Genomic DNA, 25,995 nt, shown 5'->3' with positions numbered 1-25,995 from the left:
TCATGGTATTACCATTTGTTAACATTGCTGTACCATGGTACTGCCACAGTACTTTTTTTGTTAGGGTGTAAGATAAATGATGAACACCACCATTATAAAGATAAACACCACCATTATGGAAGTGTCCAACAAAAGTTATCTTGGTTTTTCAATTGTATATTTTTATGATAATACCATTGTGGTACTAAAAGGGAAGATATATAGTACACAACATAATGACAAAGAACAAGAGAGAGAAACAAAGACATAGGGGAGAAAGAAATGGACAGAAAAGAGTTAGAAAGAATTGAGAGGAAGATCTATGTTTCTGAAGGCAAAATTACACATTCAGGGTGTCTGTTCCACTCTCACCCCTCATTTCTCCTCTTCCAGCAGTGTCCAACATTTGGCACTGTGAAAGATGCAAGAGTTTAATGTGACGATATCTCCTCTTCTCTCGCGTCTGTGGTCTACTTACCAGCTACATGATCCAACCCTGATGTGCCTGCTGTGTTTTTACCAAGGAGACTCTGGGGACCATTACACTCCCCCCTCCCTTCCTCTGGGTCCTTTTAGGGGCCCTTAACACTGACAGAAGACCCTTGAATCCGAACCCCTTCCCCAGAAAGCACATCTATTAATTAAGATAATTAGGGCCTGAGCAATTAGAAACCGCAGATAGCTTTTAGCCGCTGCCTGTCGCTTCCAAAAAGGCTTGGTTTCAGCACCATCTGCCATGTCAGAAATCACCACAGGATCTTGGGTTTCCAAGAGAGGAGGGCTACCGGCGTTATCTGAGATACAGTCCTTCACCCGACCGAAGGGTCAAATCGTAAACCCTCTCATATTTAGGCTTTTTATCTGATATGAAATGACAAATGAAACGTTTATCATGTGTCAGTCACAAACAGCTTGGATATTTATCCTTTTTAAAATACATTTGCTGAGTTTATACAGCCATGTGTGATTTAAGCAAAAGAGGAAAAGCAAGCTACAGTACGCACCTGTATTAAACGCTGTGTGATGTGTATTGATAGCTTGATTCTTTAGATATTGATTTAATGGCACAGTTGTAACGACGAACAGTATTTGTGTGGGTCTTTTATTGATTCCGTTGTAAGCCGGCAATGATAAGCTGCTTGGTTGCTATTGATTGCTCTGGACATTCAATACACTTGTTTTCATTTGGAGATTTAACTGTACTTTATCGACAAAATGTTTCTTATTTTAAGTTGTAAGTGGCAAAAGTAAACTTCCTCTGAACCACTACACGTTTCTGGACTTTCTTTAAAATGTCCTGGTGTGTTGTAAAACTATTCAGAGAGGATTGATTTTTCATTCAATTGAAATAAAAGTTATGCATGCCATTCAGAGGCCAGAACATTTACATTTATTTGTACTCTGTATTTCAATATCAGTGTCTTCTATCCATCAAATGGAATAGTTATAATCTCTTATTATAAAATGGCATTCACTCTCATGAAAGTGTATATAGGTGATTCTTCCATTAGGGTCACAACTTCTTGAAAATCTAAACCTTTTAAAACTATGTTTCATCTGTGTTAAAATATTTGTTACATGTCCTTGATCAAACTTCAAGTGGACTTTAGTGTTATGTGTGATGGTGTGGATTTTTTTATATTGCATTTGATGGTAATAATGTGTGATGGTAATGATATTTTTCACTTTTGGTAGACAAAAAGTTGGAACGTTACTCCCAGATCATCATGTAAAAAGTGAATCACATTTCTGTTGCTCAAACTGTCTCAAACACTCGACTGCTCTGGCAGAGTTGTGTTCTGCTGTCACTTTACATTTCCATTATAACCATATATGTATATATCATTTATTTATTTATTTATTATTATTTTATTCAGTTGTTGTTTAAAATGCAATCAGGGTACAGCAAAATCACAAAATAAAGAAATGCCAGAAAATACGTTACTAAAAAGTATGATAGAGACAATAAAATAATTGAAAGCTATTACAGTCTATTCTTTAATATTTTGTTAAAATTATTTCCCCTTTAAATTCATACTGGGGACAGAAAAGTTTGCCAAACAAACCCTCTTGTGAACACACCTTTGTTTCTCTCTCTTAGCCAGTGTAATAGTTGCAACTAAAACCTCTAGTTCTTACAGTAAATTGCTGGAGAGTTTGAGCAATAACTCATACAAACATACACATCGCACACACACAAACACACACAAATGAAAGAATGAAATATGTTTTATGAGGTCCTGTGACAGAGCACAATCACACATTGTCATTGAAGTGTGATAACCCCATTTTCATTCTGTTTTACTCCCATGAAATTACCATTAGCATTACAAGTCATGCAGAACACAGATAAATGTAAAAAACGCTACCCAGTTCATCCAGACAGGAATAACAACCCCCAATACCATCTCTCTTTCTCTCTTTCTCTCTCTCTCTCTCTCTCTCTCTCTCTCTCTCTCTCTCTCACTCACTCACTCTCTCTCCTTTGCTTGCTTGCTCTGACTCTAATATTTCATTTTCAATGTTTCATCAGTTCATGGTCCCCTCACTGTCCATGTAAATCACTAATCAATTTCCATTTCCATTTCCAGTCCTCGACAACAGAAAACCTGTGAAATGTGTCTCAGTATGTGAAAAAGAAGAATTTCACTGTATATGTGCAAATGTATAATGTGTGATAAATAAAGAAAATTAATTAATTAATTATTAAGTAGTCTTTGCAAGGACTTTAACAAGAGAGGGGACATGTACTGTAAATTAGAAGTGGAATATATTACATATGTGCAAAACAACCAAAAATGCTGATGGTTTCGACATTTTTGAATGAAATTACTTTTTTGATTTTGTTTTATCATTGGTGGTTGCAAAGGAAAACATCACTATTACTATAGTTCATACTTTGTTTTTTTTTTTTTTTTTTTTGTTTTTTTAAAAACCTGCACCTTAGCATTAAACCTCTAAACCAAAGTATGAAACTTGCACAAAAAAAATAAATAAAAAATCCTTAACCAACAGTTAACAAACTTTTTGCAAGAATCATATTTCCTTCTTTCTTGTTTGCTAAATCTGCTCTGTTGAAATCTGGATTGATCTCATCATTTGGCAAAAGACTGCTGAGGGCAGTAAATGCAATAAAAAAAATAAAAAAATTCCTTTTCTTAATTCCAAATATTTGTTTGTATTCAGATTCTAATTACTTTAAGAATCATTAATGGAATAGAAAATAAATCAGAATTGTTAAAGGAATATTTCGGGTTCAATACAAGTTAAGCTGAATTGTCAGCATTTGTGGCATAATATTGATTACCACAAAAATACATTTTAGATTTTTGTAAAAGAAGCAAAAATCTGGGTTACAGTGAGGCAATTACAATGGAAGTGAATCGGGCCAATCTGTAAACATTAAAATACTCACTGTTTCAGAAGTATAATTTAGCCACAAGACGTACACAATATGTGTGTTACCATGATTTTAGTGTGATAAAATCACTTACTAACCTTTTCTATGTAAAGCTATCTCAAATTTTAGAACTTTGTTGCAATGACGACGTAACGCCATAAATCCTGTAATCCTGTAAAAATTATGATTTCAACAACTTAACAGCTAAAATAATACACAAAAGAATTAATGTACTGTAGGTGCTTTTAAACTTTACATTTCTGCCTTTAAACTCTCCATAAATTGGCCCCATTCACTTCCATTGTACTGTAAGTGCCTCACTGTAACCTAATTTTTGTGGTAATCAAAATTATGGCACAAATGCTGCCAATTGATCTTAACTTGTATTTAACTCGGAATGTTCCTTTAAGAGTAATCGGAGGTGGAACTGGAATCGTAAAATTTCTAATGATAAAAAAAAATTGCATTGAAGGAGAGACCTAAACATAGGGACCTGAACTCCATAGACAGTTTAGGGAGGTCTCTTTTGACTTGGGCCGATAAGCAACCAACTAGCCCACACCTAGAACACCCTAGCTAACCACACCTAAAAACTCTTCAGAACACCTTAGCAACCACATAGCAATGCCCTGGCAACACCTACAACCTCTAGCATTGTGGCGGCAACTTTTGCATAGGCAAGCACGCCTCGAATTTTCTTCAGAGAATCTAAAAATCGAGATTTGTCCAGTGTTTTAAGTAATTTTAGACTTTCTCTTTATTCTACAAGACACTTGAAATAATCACACCTGCATGACTTAGTAGACTACTCTACTATTGTTCTTATAGTTTTCCATTTCAAATATTTTCTTAACTCCTTACTTATTTTTCTTCTTTCTCTTCTTCTTCCACTTCATCTTAGACCTTTTCTCCATTACCACTACTACAGCCTTTGCTGTTTTTATCCATGTCTAGTGTGTCCTGAGTAGTGTGCAGGACGTACAGTATGTAGATCCCTTACTCCAGCACCCACCTACTTTTTCATTACATATCTGAGTGAGCATGGGTGCCGTGCTGGACACCGCCTGCACAAGCGCATGGCTTTTGCTTCAGATGTCCTACTAGAGCTCTAGTCTGGGTGGGGATACGAGGGGGAGCAAGAATGCGCTCTAAACGATAGGTTTAATTTAATGCCAGTTTGAGAGGCTTAAGTTATTTCAGGCCTCTCTGCACCACTTCTTCATCGGGAGAGAAAACTGCCAGTTCACTCCTTTAAAAACATTACTGGCACTTACCAATTATTTGTAGACTGATGCAATTACCATAAAATATGTATCAAACATGGATGAGTGGATGGAAGCTAAATCCTAGAAGAATCACAGAGGCAAACTGTAGGCGATGTTCAGAATGGAATACTTACTGAATACTGTGCAGAATACACTGTATACTGCCAACAATTATTTTTTTTAAATAGTAAGTGAATAGGTGTTATTCCACGATAAACCTTTCAAACAGTAGTGATGTACATTTTTGTCAAATTATCTCATCACAAGACATGTTTAATTAAGTGAGTGGCATCAAGTTATCATCTAAAACAGTTTTTTTTTTTTTTTTTTTTTAATGTCTTCACAAATTTCAAAATGTTGGCAGTCCAATCAAATATGTCACAAAACAGAAAAATTGTGTCCTCAACCTTTACGCCGCTTAAATACATGACAATAGGATGCCTATAGTAGTGTTTCCCAACCATTTATATATATATATAAATGTTAGGCCTACATGTTTATTGTTTACATGCATAATTTGCATATTTACATTGATATGTAGAACAAGTGCTAAAATGGTACTGTCTCTTTAAGACTACCGGCTGAGCGTATGTTAATAAGAGTGAATTTTTTGGTTGTTTTGATCAACAACTCAATGTAAAGAACAGAAAGGTTATTAAAAGAGACATTATCAGTGACAAATGGATTGCGTGGAGCTCAACTTTGAACACGCATTAAACGTGTTTTTATTTTATTTGATTTCATACATTTTGATTAATAGGTTAAACAAAGCAAAATCCAATTCTTTTTGCATACCCTTTGGAACCTACTTACGTACCCCCGGTTGGGAATCACTGGCCTATTGGACAGTAAGGCTAATACGTGACAGTTAGGAACCATATACACTACATACTATATACTGCAGCAATAGAAATAGTAGTATGGTAGCATGCTATTTCGAAATAGCCATACTGTATACAGTATGTGGGCCATTCAACGTCCCAGGTCTCAGTTTATTCAGAGAATGTGTGTCTCTTTCAGTTTTACTACAGGAAGGCCAAAGCAATGTCGCTTTCTCGATTGAAACAGACAAAGCCATATCCGATTACCATTATTATTGTCTTTTCCAATCTTTCTTCACAACACCCCTTGCTCTCTCTCTCTTGCTCTCTCTCTCTCTGTTTCCTCTTTTCACAGTTTACAAAGTGACAATAACACCAGTCATGGAGGACAGAACAGCATGTGGCAGGACAGGCAGCTGGTGAAGCCATTTCAAGATGACAAACGCAACCAATATGTCAAACATTAACAGCTCGATTTTGCCTGACACTCAAAGGACACTCTGTGCCTTTAACGTTTCACACATAGAATTGGTGTAGCTAGGGCTATTTTACAAAGCTAGATAAATGATAACTGATCAATAATAATACTGAAAGTGTTCAATAGTGATCATTTTTAAAGTGCTTTAATAATACTGTAATATTAAATGTAAGCATAAAATTCAGAATCTCCATCATAGCTCCTTACTGGTCCAATAAACTCACAATAACTCATTCAATTACTATGTGTACATGCATATTTGGATGTTTCTTCAAATCTGGGCACTTTTAACACTTTGGATTTAAGTCTCATTAAAACACTGTTCACGCTCTCACTAATTTTTATCATTTTTAAAATAACAGTGTCCAACAGTGTATGTGCATGTAGATTTATGTCATTTTTGTCATCTTGGTCATTTTTTCTGAAGGTCAGGAAATTCCCACCACAGTGTCAGTTACACCATATCTTAAATTCTGTATTGTTTTTAATAGAATTTCATGGTGGAAATGACGGTGATGGAAATGAAATTTTTTACGTCTTTGAAATTACTCCACAACTGTGGGACAGTCGTCATTTTTTTAAAAACAATCAAATGAAATAATTTTCCCACAATAAATATTGAAATGATTTAAATTTACTTCACTCTTTTTTTAGATAATTATAGTTTTAAATAGTTTAATAGTTTTTCACAGAACAAGGCTAAAACAGTCAAATCTGTATATAAAATTAATTTGGAAAAGTATTAAAAAAAAAAGAGTTTTATTGTACCTTCATATAACAATGATTTAAAAAAAGTTAAATTATGTTTGTTTTAATACAATCAACCCCTGGAACAAGAAATTGCCAGAATTTTAGAAAATACCTATTTGTTAGTAAAAACCTCTTATATTTATTTTATTTATTTATTTTTTATTTAAGCTAAAAATTAGAAACAAGCATCATATGCACAAAATCAACTTCTGGTCACCTTATATGTATGGAATGTGTTAAGCCAAAATGCTTATACTGTTATTAGAAATTGAATAAGTGACCCTACAGTTGAATTTGTGGCCCTACAGTAGGTAAATAAGCATTTCATTCTAATCATGCATGGCACATATAAGATAAAGCTATTTGAGTCCTCTCTTGATAACAAATGCTCATCTACAGACGCTCTTAAAAAAAATGCAGGGTTTGTTAAAGACACGGTACCGGTTTTAGAACGTGTTCACTAAATCAATGTAAATATTGTAAATAGTAAAAATTATGAAATTAAACAATAAACATGTAAACAAAATAATATTTGAAATATAATATCTTATTTATTGATTAAATTCATGGATTTGTTCATTTTTTAAAAAGCCAAAATGTGACCAAAATGATGAAAAATTAATACATTATAATTAGTCAAATTAATATGTTCATAATGTACCTAGTAAGAATGTTCCCTGTAAAATTAACAGCATTAGTTTGGAGATAATTTCTTTTGTATGTAAGCAAGAGGGACATTATAACTGAAATATACACATATGAACAGATTTAAAATCAAATCAAAATCAAAATCAATATTGAATCAAGAGCTTGTGAACTGAAATCAAATGGAATCAGGAAATCTGTATCAATATCCACCCCTACCTTACAGTGAGATTTACTTATGTCAGTATAACACCAATTATCTTTGTTAAACTCGATTCTGGGATTCAGGTTTGGGATAGGGGTAAGGGTTATGTCCAACGTAACAATAGAGACCTAACCCTAACCTAACTACTTTTAAATGCTATTTAAAATGCAGCAGATCAAACTGTATCTGGTCTAGGCCTATATAAAAAGTGTTTAACTGCTTTTGAGAATGACACACTTGGCTTTAATCGAAACAGAATTTTAAATATGTTGGTATTATTATTTATGTAATACCAATGATGCAGTATAACATGATGACATTTTTTGTGTGGATGTGCAGATGCTTATTTTGACTGTGATGTGGGAAAATGTATTTGTGTGTTGATGTCTAACCTTTGTGTCATAAGGTACTTTCTATTTGGGTCCCTAGATATGCATGGGCCAACCTCACTGTGTGGTTATATGTACATAACGTGTTATTTTTGTGGCTAACCCACTGTCATATGCAGTCACCCGGCATCCAGTCAGAAGAAAAGAAAAAAAAAACTGAACAATTTCCAAAGTGCACAAGAGATGAGAATCTTTGTTTCTTCCTGGATTGCCTTTGAGAACATACGGTGTAACCCCCCTTACACACACACACACACACACACACACACACACACACACACTAACACAACCTCTCACTCTCAATTATTTGGCTTCTGTCACAATAAATCAATCAAATTACCACTGCAAGTCTGTGTGCAGGTGCTGCTAGCGCATTGCTAGTCACATTAGCTTTGAAATGTATGAGGGCTCAAGCAATTTTATCACTCTTATTTATTTAATGCGACTCTCTCCCTGTGATTCATCTTAAAACTGCCTTAAACTTCAAACATTAAAAAACAATGTGGAAAGCACGGAGCAGGGAATACTTGAAGTCAAACTAAGAAATGGTTTGAAAGTCAGAAAGAAAGAAAAAATATATAGGTTCATTTTTATATTAAAAGAATGCTCCGGGATAACAACAAAACATGTTGTCAATTACCAGAGAAAGTAAGTTTGAAATGTCCCTCAGTTTGGAAAAACAAACACAATAATTGTATTTACAGTAATGCACTTACTATGGAAATCTATGTGGCACAGCATTCCACAGCGTTTAAAAGCAAAACTGTGAACCTTGTATTTTTGTTAAATCTCTTATATTAGTTCTTCTTTTTACTGGTGGGACTACAGTTCTAAGCAGATTAAATGGTATTTTACGCATTACTGCTGTACGTCCTGTCTTTGGATTTTTCTCTATGTAAAAAGCCCTAAACAGAGTTTACCACTGACACAGTCCAAACAGAGGTTGAAATATTGGATATCAGGTTTCACAAACAAGGTTACATAGTGATTTTATCACACTGGTTTCATGTTAGCACATGTATTATTTAAGTTGAGGCTATAGATTCGAAATTGTGTGTATTTTAACTAGGGCAATCAAAATTAACACGTTAACGCATCTGATTAATTTTTCTTAAATGTGATTAATGCATTTACTGTTAATACAGCATAAACCAGCATTAACACTTGTTGGAAGGGTGGAAACGTTGCGATGTGCCGCCCGGAGTCATTACACTGACGCACACACCACAAACACACACAGCAGTGATTCAGTGTCAGTGATAAACTGATGGGGAAAGGAGCTCTTAACGCTATTAGTTGTACAAAACAAGCCTAGATGGAACTTGTGACAGAAAACAGAAGTTTTTTTCAGACTAAGTAAGGCACATTTTAATTACCACAGAAGCACGCCAAGACTTAATTATCACCAAAACACAGAATGAGATGTATTTCTCTGCAAGCGCTTTTCATGTGGAGTTCAAAGCGGTGCTTGACGCTGGCTCAGACACCCTGACGGGAATCATGAATGCAGCTTCACGATTGATGTAGCAAAGTGGATAGCCACAGTCTGCCGGCTGATTAATACTGCGGAGGATGAGAATTGAAGAGATTTAATGCCCATTGCAATGAATATGCAACCTATGTGGGGACTACTTCTTATAATTAGTCAAACTCCCACTTAGACTTTGGGAAATGTTTAATGTTACTTGAATTGGTGATATTTTAGCACATTTCTATATTTATACTGTGGAAGGCTTTGTCTGGAAAATGTTAATAAAGCATGATATTGTTACATATTGTTTTTTTATCTTTTCTAAGAAGAAAATAAATGCATTATGACAGGAAAAGAAGTGTATTTAGAGTCAAATTTCAGCACTTTCAAATCAGCGATTAATCGCAATTAACTATGGAACATTATGTGATTAATCGTGATTAAATAATTTAATCGACTGACAGAACTATTTTTAACGTTTATCTCATTTTACCAGTGTTTCTCCCAGGCCATGTACATTGATATAAACCCAATTTTTGTTTGTTAACTGATGGATGATTTGAAATTATTTTCTCTGGTTATCAAGATTAGGTTAAACTTGGTTTAACTAGGTTAAAATACTGCAAGGTACTTTGACTTTACACAATCAGACTTTAATGAAAATGTGTATTAGTAAAATAAGGTCAAATTATTTCTTGGTTTAGAACTTTTTCATAATTCAGGCTTTGGAAATGTAAAAATTACTCTTGTTGTCAAAATCAAAATGTTCTTTTAGGTGGAAACGCATTAAAACTTTCTCTTTTAGTCTCCCTGTCCCTGTGTTTTCTTTACCTCTCCTTCTTTTGAACTCATAACTGGATATCATTTAGCCTAATGATGTCTGAGTTCTCTGTCTATATAGTACCACTGACTGAAACAATTTAGTTCAGCACCACGGACAGCTCAGTCATGTTTATAAAGCTAAAGTTTCTAGATCATTTTAACCCTGTCAAGAGAGATATATCCCCACATTTTCCAGAGAGGAAACATTAGCGGAAGCAAAATAACTTTTCTTTGGCGAGAATTGACTCTACATCTACAAGTCTCTCAAATGAACTTTCACTTGCAATATTTCTTAATGCCGCAAGAATGACAGTCCTTGTTACTTTAGTTACAACCAAGCAAATTATGGGCTTTCTGTTTTCTTTTTCCTGTGTTCGACTTTATCACCCTTAAGGCTTCAAGTTTCTCTTTGAGTTGTCTACTTTTAGCTAAACTAAGTGAGTTAGCAGCTTCAAGTTCCCAATCTGTGTCAGTATTCAGTCTAAAGCAATGCCCTGGTATGACAGGGGAGCAATCCCTAAGAGCCTACATGTATTCTTTCACTGAGACAGAGGAGCAGTGTTGTGATTAGAGCATACATGGCTCCTCATTAGCCTACGAGCACGAAGAGATGCAGGCAATTACTCCTCATCCCAGAGTGCCGTTTTATGTTTCCTGCAAAGGGAACGCACAGTCTCGTAGACTCACACACAGCTCCCTACACGCTACACTGCAGGTTCTGATGTGCACCGATCAGGCAGCTTACAATATGAATATGAAAGAGGCCAAGTGTACATTTGTTCTGCATTAACTCAAAGTAGCTGACAGTGTAGCACTGATCTTTCATTTGTCTTACATCTCTTTAGGGAAAATATTGCATATTACAGAGAAGTTTCCAAAAAGCCTTTACATGGGTCTTGAAAACACAGTTATTTTGTGATCTAAGGGTTACCCTTATGTTTTTCGTGAGAGGCCTGTTTTGAGTGTTTCTGAGCTGATGAGCAACCACGTAGATGTTATTTTCATTCTGCACTTTATTGAAAGATGCTTTGATGTAAGAGGAAGTTGATTCTGCCATCTGGTTTATTAAGAGACAGAATATAGAAGGGATGTGGAACAGAGGGATTTGTAATTTTCAAAAGAGCGAAATCATATCATTAAATTTCATATCAACTTAAATAAAATCAAATGATTTTATTTGTGGTATATAGAGAAATGTCAGTGTCAAGCAAACAGACTTTGATTTTTGCTATGTATTGAAATACACAACCAACCCCATATATTTTTAACATTATAATTAAGCAATAGGGCACAGAAGGGCTATTTTGTGAACATAGTTATGGCTAAAGGCAGTTGCGCATCATGTCTGCAATGCCCTTTAGTTGTAATTTGATTCACAGTGTAGCACGGCCTTGGGTCCCTTATTGATTTTATAAAACGTTCACTACATAATAACAATATTAAGGATGCCAAATGTAGTTAAAACGCTATTTAATTTAGCAAACTCTCTAAATGCTATCCTTCCAATAGACGATATAGTCCCTGACATAACATTGCAATGCAACAAAAACTAGATAGGTAAAGTTTGTTGAGACAAACATTGATGATGGCTTGACAAAGCCTTGTCCGAAAATTTAAACTAGTTTTAAAAGTGCCAGTAAACTGCCAACTAGCTAGCTAGCTAGTCAGACAGACTGTCACATAGTCAGATAAACAGTCAGATAGAGAGAAAGAGAGAGAGACAGAGCAAATTAGAGCAGATCAAAGACTTTTTGTGGGTTTGTTGACATTAGAATTTTTTGACAGTTGGAGTTTGAATAAACGAGCATTCTATTGGCCCTTTTGAACATTCCGTCAATGAAAGTCTATGGGATTTTTCAGATTTTTGATTGTCCGCTGTTCGAAAACCGTCAGTCCATTCAGTTAGAAAAGACAAAGAACACCAAGTCAGAACAGTTTGAAGGTCTGTACCAAATTTGGTGGATGTTGATTGAAAGCTCTAGGATGACATAGTTTTAGAAATTTTGGTCTTGTTTTAGGGATTTTTATAAAACCCTAAACCAAGTTTGTAGAATAACAGTATGTTGGCTTTGTCAAGCAAACATAGTAACAATTCTAAGAAACATAAGGCTGATTCTTATTCTATTCAAGTTATGGCTGGAATCGTACACATAGTGTTCAAGAGGGAATTCACTTTCTTTACTTGACATGTCCAGACATTAATCTTCCTGACAAAATAACAAGCTACGGCGGCGCCAGGGTTTAAAATGAGCGCAGGGTAACCCAAGCACAGGCTTTTATTTAGACGACTGAGCCGAACTTCATGACGCTGCCCCATCACTGTGATGCCCATTCATCAGAGCAGAAACGCAGTGGCAGGTGCACAACCAGACCACAGAGCCTTCTGCTAAGTATACTTACATGGCCGGTCACAGCGATGCTGCTGTTTCTCCTTATTTGGGAGAGATGCAAGCACAGTTATGATGTCATTAAGGGCTATAAAAGTCATATACTGTAGGAATAATTCCCTTACAGGAGATGGGCATCATTCAGAAAACTTCAGCAGAACCAATTTCTGTGTAAATCGTACATAAAACCGCATAGAATTAAATTGGGGAATTTATGTACAAATGGATTTATGAACGATTTACACTTATTGCTTGTGTTTCTTATATGATGTGTGTAAATTTTCAAAACTTTCTCCTATCCCAGTTTAATATGCAGAGATTATAAGTAACTATACTATACGTAAGAAATTTGTAGGTTAATTCTGGCTAAAGGTTTAACACTGTGACTCTGTGGTGGTCTTTCTGTTTGAGTATCCAGACCAGCCTGATGTAGAGCCTAATATCATGAAAATAATTGTGGCGACATTTTTGCAAAAATATATTATGTGGGTCCTCACGTGTATCACAGCAGCTCGGAGGTGGAATGTCCACTGTGTGGCGCTAAAAGCGAGTTACAGTTTCTCCCAAACACATAAAGTTTTTAAGGTTAATGCTCTATCGAGTTTTAAATCAATAAAACTGACCTCCCTACCCTAAACCTTAATCCTAAACCTAACTGATAGTGTCATAAAAGGCAAATTGCGAGATGAAAAACGCAATTGCTAAAGCAACAACGTAATTTTGTGGTGCTTCTATGACACCTTTGGCTCATGTGTTGACTTGCATGCTCTTCAGGACTTGTACCTTGGTACTTTGCATTGCACGCGCAATGCTCTATCAGTTGAGCTACAGCGCAATTTGATCATGCTTGAAGAAGTTAATTTTCGAATGCAAACATTAAAATGTATCACCTCATACGCTACAGTAAAAGTGTTTAGCTGTCATAAAATAGCCTTGTCTGAAAAACAGGGTGAAAATTTTGTATTAATAAACTGATAATCTGCTGTTTCATTCGTGAGTTTTGTGAAAGGCAATAAAAGTCATTGTTGTTTTAGTGCCTCTAGTCTTCATTTTACCAGGAAATTGCCACAATACTTACAAAGAGGAACGTAAAAATAATTTTGCAAAAATGTAAGGTATGGTAATGTGATTCTATGAGACCAGGTTGTGTCTATAACACTACTTCATTGGTCTTTTTTATCTATTCTGCTCTTCCCTCTCTTCTCTAGCCCCGACACAAGCTATTACATTTTATTAACTCCTGATAAGTGTAACTTTTATATTTAAATTTATTAAAGTGGACTGTCTGCATCAGTTAATCCTTGAACAGAGCCAAGTATGTGATCTAGAGTTAATTGGAACATACTACAGCACACTGATGAATCTTTTTGGTGCCTGCGGAGGAGATCTCTGCAGGTTGTGATTAATCAGGCCTGGGGGTTAAGCTCACCACTCAACTAAGACTGTCTGGCAGAAGTGCTGTGCCAGCAGCTCTCCATCAATGGGGGATGATGGGATAGGACTGTGGGAATGTGTGACTGGCTGTAGGGAGAGCAGACACAGTCAAATCACTTAATGTCACATGGCACCCGTGACACTTCGCCCTAAGAGTAACCCTGAGGTTCTGATTCTAAAACTGAGAGGTCTAGTTAGAATTAGCCAGCGTTCGTTTCCCAAAAGCATCGTTAGCCAAATTTTATGGTTTTGCAGAAAGAGGCATTCTGAAACATCACGTAGATGCGAATGCAGCCGTTTAAGGGATTAACTGTTAAAAGACTTTACCACACATGCCTTCTGTCGGAGAAAATGGCTTATATATCTATGTTAATGCATAAGTGAAGTTCTTATATGTTTTTGAAGAATGCGCATGTGCATATGCTCAAGTGCGTCGGGGGAATCCCGAAGTCTGATATAAAGGGATACCCCACTATTGCAGCAAATTTATCTGTCATTCAGCTTTCGCTCATTAAAGCTTTCTGTAGTATGTGTAAATGTGCTGTTATTATTTTATATCTGTGGAACTTATTACTCCACCCTTTGCGTAACATCATTAATGATGACTCTGTGTTGTTGAACCAATGATGGATGTGTGACAGTTACTACGATTTCAGGAAACAGTCGTGACTAGCTAGTTAATTTCTCCAACGATGCATCGTACTGTAGTGGTTAAGCAGTTTGTTACATAGTTGTATGTTAAAAGCACCCCAGAGTGGGTTTTTTCAGGCACTTTTTTTTTTCACTTGCACCTTAGATATGAGACAATGTGAATATTCACAATCTGTGCATAACACAACATCACAAAGTGCTCAGGGTAATTCGTAAGTACAGTGGGGTCCAAAAGTCAGAGACCATCTGTACAGTACATCACCACTTCTGCATAAAATGAACATTTCCTCTACAAGTGAATCTTAATTGAAAAAGGAATGGTCCAACATTTTTGCTGAGCAAGCATAAAAAGTCTGCAGGCAGCTAAAAACCAAAAAGTTCATGACAGACAATTAATGGACCAGGGTTATGGGTCACCTCTTTCTAGAATCCATTTTATAGAGTTCCAGAAAGGTAAGGCAAACCTCACAGGCACATTATCGTGACTAAAAGAATTTTTAGATATTTATTTTGCCCCTGTGAGTGTTTATTAAAAGCCCAGCTGCACTCTGATGCATGTTGTTATTTATGCATGTTTGTGTCCATTAGAGACTTCTTCTCCATCCCACTATTTTAGCCAACTGTCCATCCATCTTCTTACTTCAGAACAACCTGTTTCCTGCCTGTGCATTATTTTAATCTCCAGCTTCTTCCACCCCAAAAGGAAAACGTGCTATTTTACATGCACTCAAATTTATAGCCTATCATTTTTTAGTCAGGCATTAGAGAAGGCACCTCATCTAAGATTTATGACTGATGGTTTCCCCCTTCCACCCCTCAATCTAATGGTATAAAGAGACAATGTTTTAAACATTAAAATGAAAACCATTTACAACTATGATCAAAAGAGAACATTTGTGCATTAAAGTTTAAAAGGCAAGGAGAAGTATGGACGTGCAGACACAGGAAAGAATGAGGTGGGGGGGGGGGGGATAGAGGTAAAGAAGAGAAGACAAGAGATGCTAGCGAATATTCCTACTGAAAGAAGAAAGAGCTATAAAGTGCTTTTGCGCTTCGGTGCAAAACGCTGACCTGTAATAAATGTGAACTACTTTCCACGCTTAGATCACTCTGATCCTCGTCTCCTCTGCCTTTCTGAGTACTTTGCACAGGTATGTCTTAAACACATGCTGTGTTTGGGTGGGTTGATGGTATTTTGAGATGCTACCACTTGGTGAGTCCCAAGAACAAAACAACTGTGGTGTGTTGAATGTGTTGAGCATCAAAAACTGCTTTCATGAAATCTTCTTTTTGAGTCTGACAAGTGCTTTGACCACATTTCTATAACTATTCTTTTTATATGGACTTATTTTGGGTAAACTATTTTGTTAGTTAATCAACTTTTTTTTTTAAATACTGCTATGAACATTTTATGGCCCATGTCGTCAATTGATTTATGGTATTTTAATACCTTTGTCTTTTAACACCACAGTTTAGAGAAAGAGTGTATTGTACATTTTGGGGAAAAGAGAGGAGGTAATGTATTGAACACCTCTGATGCGCTGCAAGCACATGCACAAACAGAAGGTTGAAAAATGCGATTTCTGAGCCAATAAGAATGGCTTGATACTCACTGTGTCAATAGGGACTCTTACCTTGCAGGTTCTGTAGGGGGAGTGTCATGATTCCTCCAGCAGCAGCAGCTGCCACCAGGCCCTGTATGTTGGCAGCAGTGGGCAGAGACAGGACCAGGCCCTGCTGCCCACCCAGATGCCCACCAGCATTAAAGGGGATGAGAATGGGTTGGTTCAGACCCGGGGTCCCACCGGACATCACTCCACTAACAGCCGACGCCAGCTGCTGGGCCACAAGCAGAGACTGAATGGGAGAACACACAGGAAGTTCATAAGGAAGTTACAGTAACATCTTTAAAGCCAGTGATGTATGACATGTAGATTGTCAGTGATGTCAATCCTGTATACAGTATTTTTTTTTTCTCTTTATCTATATCTGGGTTAATGACTTAATGCTAATTTTTTTGTCTGTATCTATTAAGTTATTAAAAAATACATTAAAAATCCAATTCACATGAAACAATTACTTGAACACACCTCTACTATGATAGCAGAGATTTTTTAATTTTCAATTTCAGAGTTCAAAGTAATTTTGATATTTTTTCCTTGGGCCTTTAAGTCAAAAGTAGTGTATTGTAACCATCCAGAGACAGTAAATATATATATATATATATATATATATATATATATATATATATATATATATATATATATATATATATATGTAAAGTATTATTAAAAGCTAAAAAAAAAAAAAAAATTTTTTTTAAAATGTTGGCATAAGCAGTTTGAATTATCTTTTAATATTTTTCCTTAAAAAAAAAAAAAAAAAGAAAAGAAAAACAGGCAGTGAAACAATTGTTGTGTGTGTGAAGTTAAAAAAAAAAAAGATATTTTGACATTTTTTGGGATTTTCTTCCCAATTTGGAATGCTCAATTCCCAATGCGCTCTTAAATCCTCATGGTGGCGTAGTGGCTCACCTCAATCCAGGTGGTGGAGGATGAATCTCAGTTGCCTCCGATTCTGAGACCGTCAATCCACGCATCTTATCGCGTGGCTTGTTGAGCGCGTTACCGCAGAGACCTAGCGCGTGTGGAGGCTTCACACTATTCTCCTCGGCATCCATGCACAACTCACCACGCGCCCCACTTAGAGCGAACCACATTATAGCGACCATGAGGAGATTAACCCAACGTGACTTTACCCACCCTAGCAACCAGGCCAATTGGTAGCTATGGAAGCCTGACTGGAGTCACTCAGCATGCCCTGGATTTGAACTTGTGACTCTAGGTGTGGTAGTCAGCGTCTTTCCTTGCTGAACTACCCAGGCCCCCTGATATTTAGACATTTTTATGAAAAGGCACATTTTGTTCACGTCAAATGGAGAAACCATAAGAAAACTTCTTGATATCTGTACCTCAAATATTCATGATATTTGCAAAAGTATTTTTAACCTTGAAAAATATGTTTGAAAAAGTTTTTGAAATTAAGAATTAAGTTGTGTTCTCTTGCATGTATGTACTGAAGGATGTTACATCACTTATTGTAGAAAATGCTATTAATGTTTTTGTTTTGTTTTTTCTTTTTTTCTTTTTTCAAAAATATAAAACCATCATGGACACAAAGATTCAAATATATATTCTCACTTTTATGATTTTTTTAAAAATTATTATTATTTCCATTTGGTGACTCTAATGCTAGAGAAATTATTTGCTTCACCTTAAAATTCCTTTAAAGTATGACATGTGGAATGTCAGTGATCCCAAGAAAGTGCAAATGTAATCTCCCTTTAAATTATCGCATTTTGGTAAATTTGACCCAAAATACAACATTAAAATGTTTATCTGGTTTCACTTTATATTAGGTGTCTTTAACTACTTTAACTGTTACACTGTTAACCTTACCTCTAACCCTAAACCTAACCCTACCCCTACTCCTAAACCTACTTGTCCCACAACCTCAGTAGCAGCAAATGTGAATCTTGTGAGAATTTTGCAGAACAACGTGTAGTTACACAGTAAATACATCGTATTGTATGTATTTTAATGTTAGTACATAGTAGTTAAAGACACCTAATATAAAGTGAGACTAAAGTTTATCTAACAAACTTGTTATTGAGACTGATGCATTGCACACATACAGTGTATTTGCTCTATGTGTTTCTTGTGTGGTGGCAGAATACACTGCTGAGTCTGACAAATCAAATGCTTTTCTTGCAGGGGACCAGTGCATTTTTCTTTTCAGCTCACCCCAGCACCGCTTTACACCTCTATACAAAGAACCTGTCTGTGATACGACTCTGAGAACTACCAGACAGCTCTCCCCTCCTTCCTACCAGTCAGCAATTTGTCTCTCTCTCTCTCTGTCTCACTCTTACACACACAGGCTACATTATAATCAGTCACAATGACATTTAGTGCTGTTCCTTTGGGCTGATCTGATCTTGAACAGTCAACCTAATCTGCTGTAGGAATCACAGAGGAGGGCTTTTCCAGTAGAGAGTCTACCCTCCAGGGATCTAACATTTCACTCTCAGCAGACAGTTCTTTGCCCCTATATCTGACAGCTGCATTTGGGCCTAAGGAAACACTTAAAAGAATAGTTCACCCAAATATGAAAATTCTTTCATCATTGTCACTCGCTATTCACTGAAAACCATGTACTCTGCCAAATCTTACTTGCAACTCAACGTTTGATGTCAATGATGTCATACGGCATTGGATTATGACTTATAAAATTACTTACATTTTGTCTATTCCTCACATAATGCTATTATACAGCTTCAGCAGTCTTGCAATATAGCGCACAAGTAATATGTGCTACTATTATAATGCTTTCATGCTTTCATTTGTCCTTTTTTAGAGCTTGGCAGTATAAATCATCATCCATTTTCTTTGTATGGAAAAGAGCAGCAAGAACATTCTTCAAAATGTCTCAGATTGTGTTCCACCCAAGAAAGAGAATCATATGGGTATGAAACATTATGAAGGTGAGTAAATGATGACAGAATTTTCATTTTTGGGTGAACTATCCCTTTAAAGTCTCATGCAAGTAGAAGGTCACCAACATGCCTGGGTAAGGCGTTTTACAGTGATAACTGTCACTTTGGTAATCTGGAAGTCTACACTGTGAATACAGAGAAAAAAAATGGAATTTAGTTTTAATGCTAATAGAATGGCAATAAATAATATGAGCCACAATGGTTCAAAGGAAAACAAAAGGCAGAATTATTAATTTTTTCTTTGATAGAGAGAAAATTAGGAGGTTTTATACTGAAACATGTTCAAACTGAATGTATTTAATTTTTGTTTGATAAAACACGGCTTTACTCGTTGCTTTTACAATGCATTTACAACAATAATCTGGGTTCCAGTGAGGCACTTACAATAGAAGTGAATGGGGCCGATATGTGAACGATAAAATAATTAGGCCACTATTTCAAAAGTATAACCACAAGACGCACGTTAACATGATTTTTGTGTGATAAATCACTTACTAATCTTTTTTGTGTAAAGTTATAGCTACATTTTGCAACTTCATTGCCATAACAATGTAGTGTCAACAAACCCTAACATGACTGTAAAAATTACGATTTAAGCAGCTTTTCAGCTCAAATAATACATGAGTTTTAAGAGAATGAATGAAAGTGCTTTTATAAAATTATAAGCTTCACATTTCTGTCTTTAAACCCTCCAAAAATTGGTCCCATTCTAAGTGCCTCACTGTAATCTCGATTTTTTTTTTTTTTTATTAAGAAAAGAAGGGACGAGTTGAATTTATTTTTGGTGGTAATCAACATTATGCCACAAATTCTGTCGATTGATTAATTTGTTGATTGATTTGTCAAGATTATGAACAATTTTGAACAGCATACTATATAGTAAGTGTGCACTCATTTAAGCAAAGTTAAGTCAGGCCCATGGGTGGGGTCAATGAGCATCAACAGGTTTTACCTTGAACCTGGAATATTCCTTTATGTACCTTTAAAAAAGAATTCAAAGGAAACCACATTTTAGTGTTGTTTCCTTTGAATTCTTTGAAAGGCTAAAATGTGTGTATATGTCTGGATTCAAATTCAAATCAGATTCAAATCAGGAATAAGGACATTTTCATACAAATCGAGTAACTCTCATCTGGCCTGTTCTGAACTCCACTCATTGTATTGAGGAAATTATTAAATGGCACTTGACCTAATTTAAATAACAGAGCTGACAAGCCTCTATCAGAGTCTGAAGATGACTAACGTCAGATGGGAAACCCAATAACTTGTACAGAATGTACAAGCACCGTGAATGCTGGCTCTTTAAAGAACACAGGCACAGGGAATGTCAATTTGTATTAAAAACACACTGCATTTTGGCATCCTGCAGTTTAATAGGGAGCTAAAAAAATTCTGATTCAAATCAAAATTAGATTTGAAAAATTTGCTTGAAAATGTTTTGTGAGTGATCACTTTGATGTTAATTAAATATGTTTAGCATTTTATTTTTTAATGCAGTTAACACATTTTCCGAATTTGACATTATATTTGTTTCATTCTGCTTCCTAAATGAGGAAAATCGTTACTTTAAAAATGGTATGCTGTCAATTTAATCCAAAGTAAATCTTTTCCAAATTATAATTTAATTAGTTATTTTGGTTTTCGTACAATGAATATAAAATTGTTATCTTTATAAGTACACTTATGTACCATTTTTCTTACACAGTATACAGTGAATGGGCCTTTATACATGAAAATATATACAGTAGCTGGCTTTAAATTTTAGGAAGGGGTCCCTCACAAGGGGATCATCATGTTTTGGGGTCCTTGGCATCAAAAAGTTTGAAAACCGCAGGTAAATACAGGCAGGAATTTAGCTTATCCAATCAAATTAGAAGACTAAAACTTGTGTATAAATGTTGTTAAAATCAAAAATGTAATATATATTTCAAATTATTATGTGTGAATAGCTTTTACTATTGAATATATACTATATTTGCTTTTTTCTACATAAATTCGTACTTTACTAGTTGACTAATGATTCCTTTTTGTTCCCTTTTATTTTTTTTATTTTATTTTTTTTGCCAAAAGGGACATTTAATTACAGTGACATGGCAAGTAAGTATTATGCTAAACAAATGTTTTCGTGTTCTCTGGAAATCTTGCCTTTTGAATGCTACTAGTTCACAAATATTCAGTATGTTGCAGTATTTCAGAGTGCTTGATTACATTCTCTTTACCCAGCATCCTCTATGCTCTCAGAATCGTGGAATCCCTCTGTCTTATTTCAACTGTGTTGGCAGGCAACTTTCATTCTTATCATTTTCATGGGCTTCTTCAATTGAATACATGCTATTGTGTTTTGGCAGCATAAAATGGAGACACGGTTAAATGGCTTGTGTCCAGCAGAACCTCTGTGTCAGGAATCATGGGGGGGCCATACACTCTTTGACTCAGCATGAAAACCTGTTCTTCTCTCATTCACTCTCTCCCTCTCTCTCTCTCTTTCTCTCTCTTTTCATGTTAGATTCACTAATGGCTCACACCGTTTTCCCATCAGCCTTCTCTCTAAGCGACAAGGCAGCCAACAAACTGATCTGAACCCCAGTGTGTCTGTGAAATGGGATCCCCCAGGATCAAAACACACTTTAAAATGGCTGAACAACTCTACACTCAAAATACCCTTGGGTTGTTTAAGTCACGCCACAAACTTCCTACTCCTAAATGTTTATTACCATACACATGAGTAAGCTTTTCAAGGATATTATGGCATATTTGTGATAAATCCAAAAAGGGTTTTAAAGATTGTTGCGGATATCTTCTTTTTTCTTATTGTGCCTGTGCTTTTTGTTTTATTTAACTATTTAATTTTGTTTATTCGGCTACTGTATATTGTTTCTAAATGTAGCCTTCATGCCAGTATGATTTTTTTTTTTACTTCTATCTATACCCAAATCAGTGTTCCAACACCTTTTGATCAATTAATTTATATGACTTTCCAGTCATTTAATTATTTAATTATTTATTCATTTGTTTGTTTATTTATTATTAGTTTATATTATTTTAGAGATTGCAAAGTGATACATTTTACAGATAGAATAAGTTATAGTCAGTATAGAAATGTTCAAAAAAATAAATAAATAAATAAATAAAAATAGACCACTCCAAATTAAAGTTTTTTTACAGACTTGTTGAATCTAAATATTTCAAATGGCTTGATGAAAGTTCTGTAAAGTTAATATTTTCTTTTGAGGTAACATCTTGTAACAGTGGCTTAATCAGAGATTATATGTTGAGCCAATGGGAAACCTGAAGTTTACCAAAAACATCTTGTAGGTTCAATTACATATTTTGAGTTATAGTAGCTAACATAATCATAAGATGTATATCAGCAAGCAACCTGACTGAATTGTTTATTTATCACTTTCCATGCCATTTTAATATTTTATTAATTTTGATAATAATTCCAGGCCTGGAATTATAAATCTAAAATGTCCCTGTTATATCCAGATTTTCCATGACTCTGGGAACCCTTTCAAATTTAGTTGGAGAAAATGTAAAACCTTGCAAATCCCTTAAATGGGTGGTACCATGATACAGTGACGGTGTCACATGGTAATGCCATGGTACCTTGTTATATACTATGGTACTGAATGATTACCGTATTAATATATCATGGTATTTACATGGTACTTAAAGGGAGTTTTTAGAATATTAAACAATGACTACACCAGTTTTCATACAATCAATACTGAATGGATGTGTTCTCAAGAACCTTTGACTTATAAGTGTTATGCTGTACCTTTCTGCTCTGGCTTTTGGAATTAAACCACCCTTCCCTTTCACCAAACCCTCCATTCCTCTTTCTAATAAGAAGAACAGAGGGAGCCCAGTGGAGGAAATGCTGAAAGATTACTCGTAATCAGACTGATAGCAGCCCTCTGTCAGTGTACGCGAATGAAGCCAGAGGCACTGCAAAAAGTCAGACCCATGTAGGGCTAACTGCCCTCTTACTGATCCAGTTCCGTAATGGCAGTGCACACAATATCCGTCTCTAGAGTGAGAATCCATCAAAACATATTGATCCAGAAACAAGGGAATTGGCCATGGCATAGGGAGAGAGCAGTGTGGCTGAAAAGTGTTTGTTTCTGTGGGACTGTCCTGACAGGGTTCATTTATTAAGGCAGAGCTCAGGGGAACAGAGAAGACAAGGGCTTGGACATCGCTGCTGCATGTTAGGCTGGATAGGGCATCATTCTCCTTTTCAAAGAGCTTGTTTGTTCTCCTCACCATAAAAAAAGACCTTGGTTTTTAGTGGGCATGTGCTTGTGTGTTACTTTCTGTCGTTATGATGATAGTTGTTTGTTTTTTCTGGACATTTGTCGGGTGTTGACTTGAATGGTATGCTATTTAAAGTCAATGTAAATCCCTGGTCTCTACCTATTTTGCTTGTATAATGTGATGTATTTCTGAGTGGAACAGGAAATTTACCTGAGAAATTTTTTTAGGGTGGGACTAAATCTTCACTCTCACTTTCACTTTCAGAATGTGAAAGTAAAAGTAGAGATTTATGCAAAAAAAAAAAAAAAGAAAGTTATTATATATTGGTCTGTTTCTCACCCAAAGTGTTTGCATTGCTTCAGAAGGCATAGATTAAACCACTGGTGTAATATGGATTACTTTTATGCTGCCTTTTTGTGATTGTTGGAGATTGAAAGCTCTGGACACCATTCACTTGCACTATATGGACCTACAGAGCTGAAATATTCTTCTAAAAATCTTTGTTTCTGTTCAGCAGATTAAAGAAAGTCATATACATCTTGAATGGCTTGAGGGTGAGTAAATAATGAGAGAAGTTTTATTTTTGGGTGAACGTTCCCTTTAAGGATTATAAAGACAGAAAAAAAAATTGAATAATGTTCACCGGTGACTAGTTTTATTTCATCAAGTTATTCCAAATAAAACATTTTTGCACATTTATCAGTCCAAGTTATTTTTAAGAAGAAAAAAAAAACCCATCTTTGTCTTTGTAATCTTTCACAAAGTAAAAAAGTAAAATGTGTTTTACTATCATTTTACTGATAAAACTCTTAGTAATACTAATTATAGTATTAATAGTACTATAGTAATAATAATACTAATAGTAATCTCACCACACATCCTTTTAGTGTTTCTATGAAAACTGGTATTGTGATTGTTTAACATTATAAAACATCAAAATACAGAAACTTGCTCTACCTCTGAAATTACTTTACTTTTTAAGCTGACGTCTCCAAGCCCTCTTATTTTTCAACCCTTACCCCTCCAGCCACCCAGCTCTGCGGTACGTAAAGTCATGTTGACTTAAATGAATTACTGTGAGGCGAATAGTGTGTACATGTGTGTGTGTGCGTGTGTGTGTGTGTGTGTGTGTGTGTGTGTGTTCTCACCTGTGGTCCTACTGGGTATGTGGGGTGAGTTTTTCCCAAATGACCATGTTCTGTGGGGCTGCTGTTTGCATCGGACTGAACTGAACCAACTCGCCCCCCTGAGAGAAAGAGAGAGAGAGAGAGAGAGAGAGAGAGAGAGAGAGAGAGAGAGAGAGAGAGATTTGTCTATTCTTAAAGCATGTAGTCCTTTTCAATAAATTCCACCACCATTCTCCAAAAAACTACACATCATTGCAAACTATTTCCCATTTTTTTCCTCCCATTACCACACACACAAACACTCAGAGGCAGTGTCATGCTGTGATGGCAGTGAGCCCTCAGTAGGGTGCTCTGAAACTGCTGCAGTAAAGTGTTTTACCAATAAAGAGTCTGCACACCATGCATTCTGTGCTAAACTCACATCAGCAGTGTTACACACACACACATCAGAACGTCTCCTTAATTCAACGACTCAAACCGCACATCAATTTACATGCCGGTGTTCTCTGCTGATCTATCAACATCCACACACACTTAAACACACAGACAAACATGTACACAAGGCTGGCATGAGATACCGTGCCTCAACACAGATATTACACACCTGCACACACAAGATAGACTGAACTAGAAGCATCAGGAAAGAAAACTGAACATTATTTCTAAATGAACAAATAAATAAATCATTTTTGAATAAAATATACATTGGTTTAGATCAAATTTCTCATGTCAAACATTTCGAAAAAGTCAAAGGTTCTTTCTCAGAAGAAATATAATAATGAATTGTGGCTAAAATTAGATCAACAAAACCACTTTATTTTGACCTTGTAAAGCAGAAAGACTTTGAGTTATCCAGATAACTACTAAACAACAAGAGCAACTCATCCCTCAGTTTGTAAAGACAAACCAAAATCCCATGTCCAGTAATGCACTTTTACAATGGTTTAAAAGCTTGTATTTTTGTTAAAGTGATTATATCAATAAAGTGCTTCCATTTTCCATTTTGTGTTACTTTTGAACTACTGTTCTAAGTGAATGAAATTCTTGTTAAGCATTACCAATGTAATTTCTGTGGTGGGTTTCCTCTGTGTAAGCAGTTCCTTACTGGTATCCTTGCGCTTATCACACAAAAGTTACCAAGTCATTACTGGAGTTGAAAGATTGGATATACCTTTGCACAGACAAGGTTAGTACACAATTTTATCACTCTATTCTCATGCCAATATGCATTATGTCTTAGTCTTGTGGTTATAAGTTTGAAAGTATTTTTTTTTTTTAAATCATAGTGTAATGCCTTGCCCCATAGACTTCAATTGGAAGTGCATTACTGGAAACACGATTGTTGAGGGATGAGTC

General features: G+C 35.6%; 1 protein-coding gene across 1 annotated transcript in view; it reads right to left on the bottom strand.

Annotated features, from left to right (window-relative positions):
* The window catches only part of LOC127431715 (POU domain, class 6, transcription factor 2-like), a 139,572-nt gene that overhangs the window by 87,984 nt on the left and 25,593 nt on the right, over window positions 1–25,995 (bottom strand). The window contains 2 exon segments of the mRNA XM_051682244.1: window positions 16,332–16,554; window positions 24,661–24,758. Coding sequence (XP_051538204.1) covers window positions 16,332–16,554; window positions 24,661–24,758 — 321 coding nt within the window.

The sequence above is a fragment of the Myxocyprinus asiaticus genome, chromosome 41 (genome assembly GCF_019703515.2).
Source record: "Myxocyprinus asiaticus isolate MX2 ecotype Aquarium Trade chromosome 41, UBuf_Myxa_2, whole genome shotgun sequence".
In the NCBI taxonomy this organism is placed as follows: Eukaryota; Metazoa; Chordata; class Actinopteri; order Cypriniformes; family Catostomidae; genus Myxocyprinus; species Myxocyprinus asiaticus.
The sequence above is the reverse complement of the archived record's forward strand: the minus strand, read 5'-3'. Positions and strand labels throughout refer to the sequence as shown.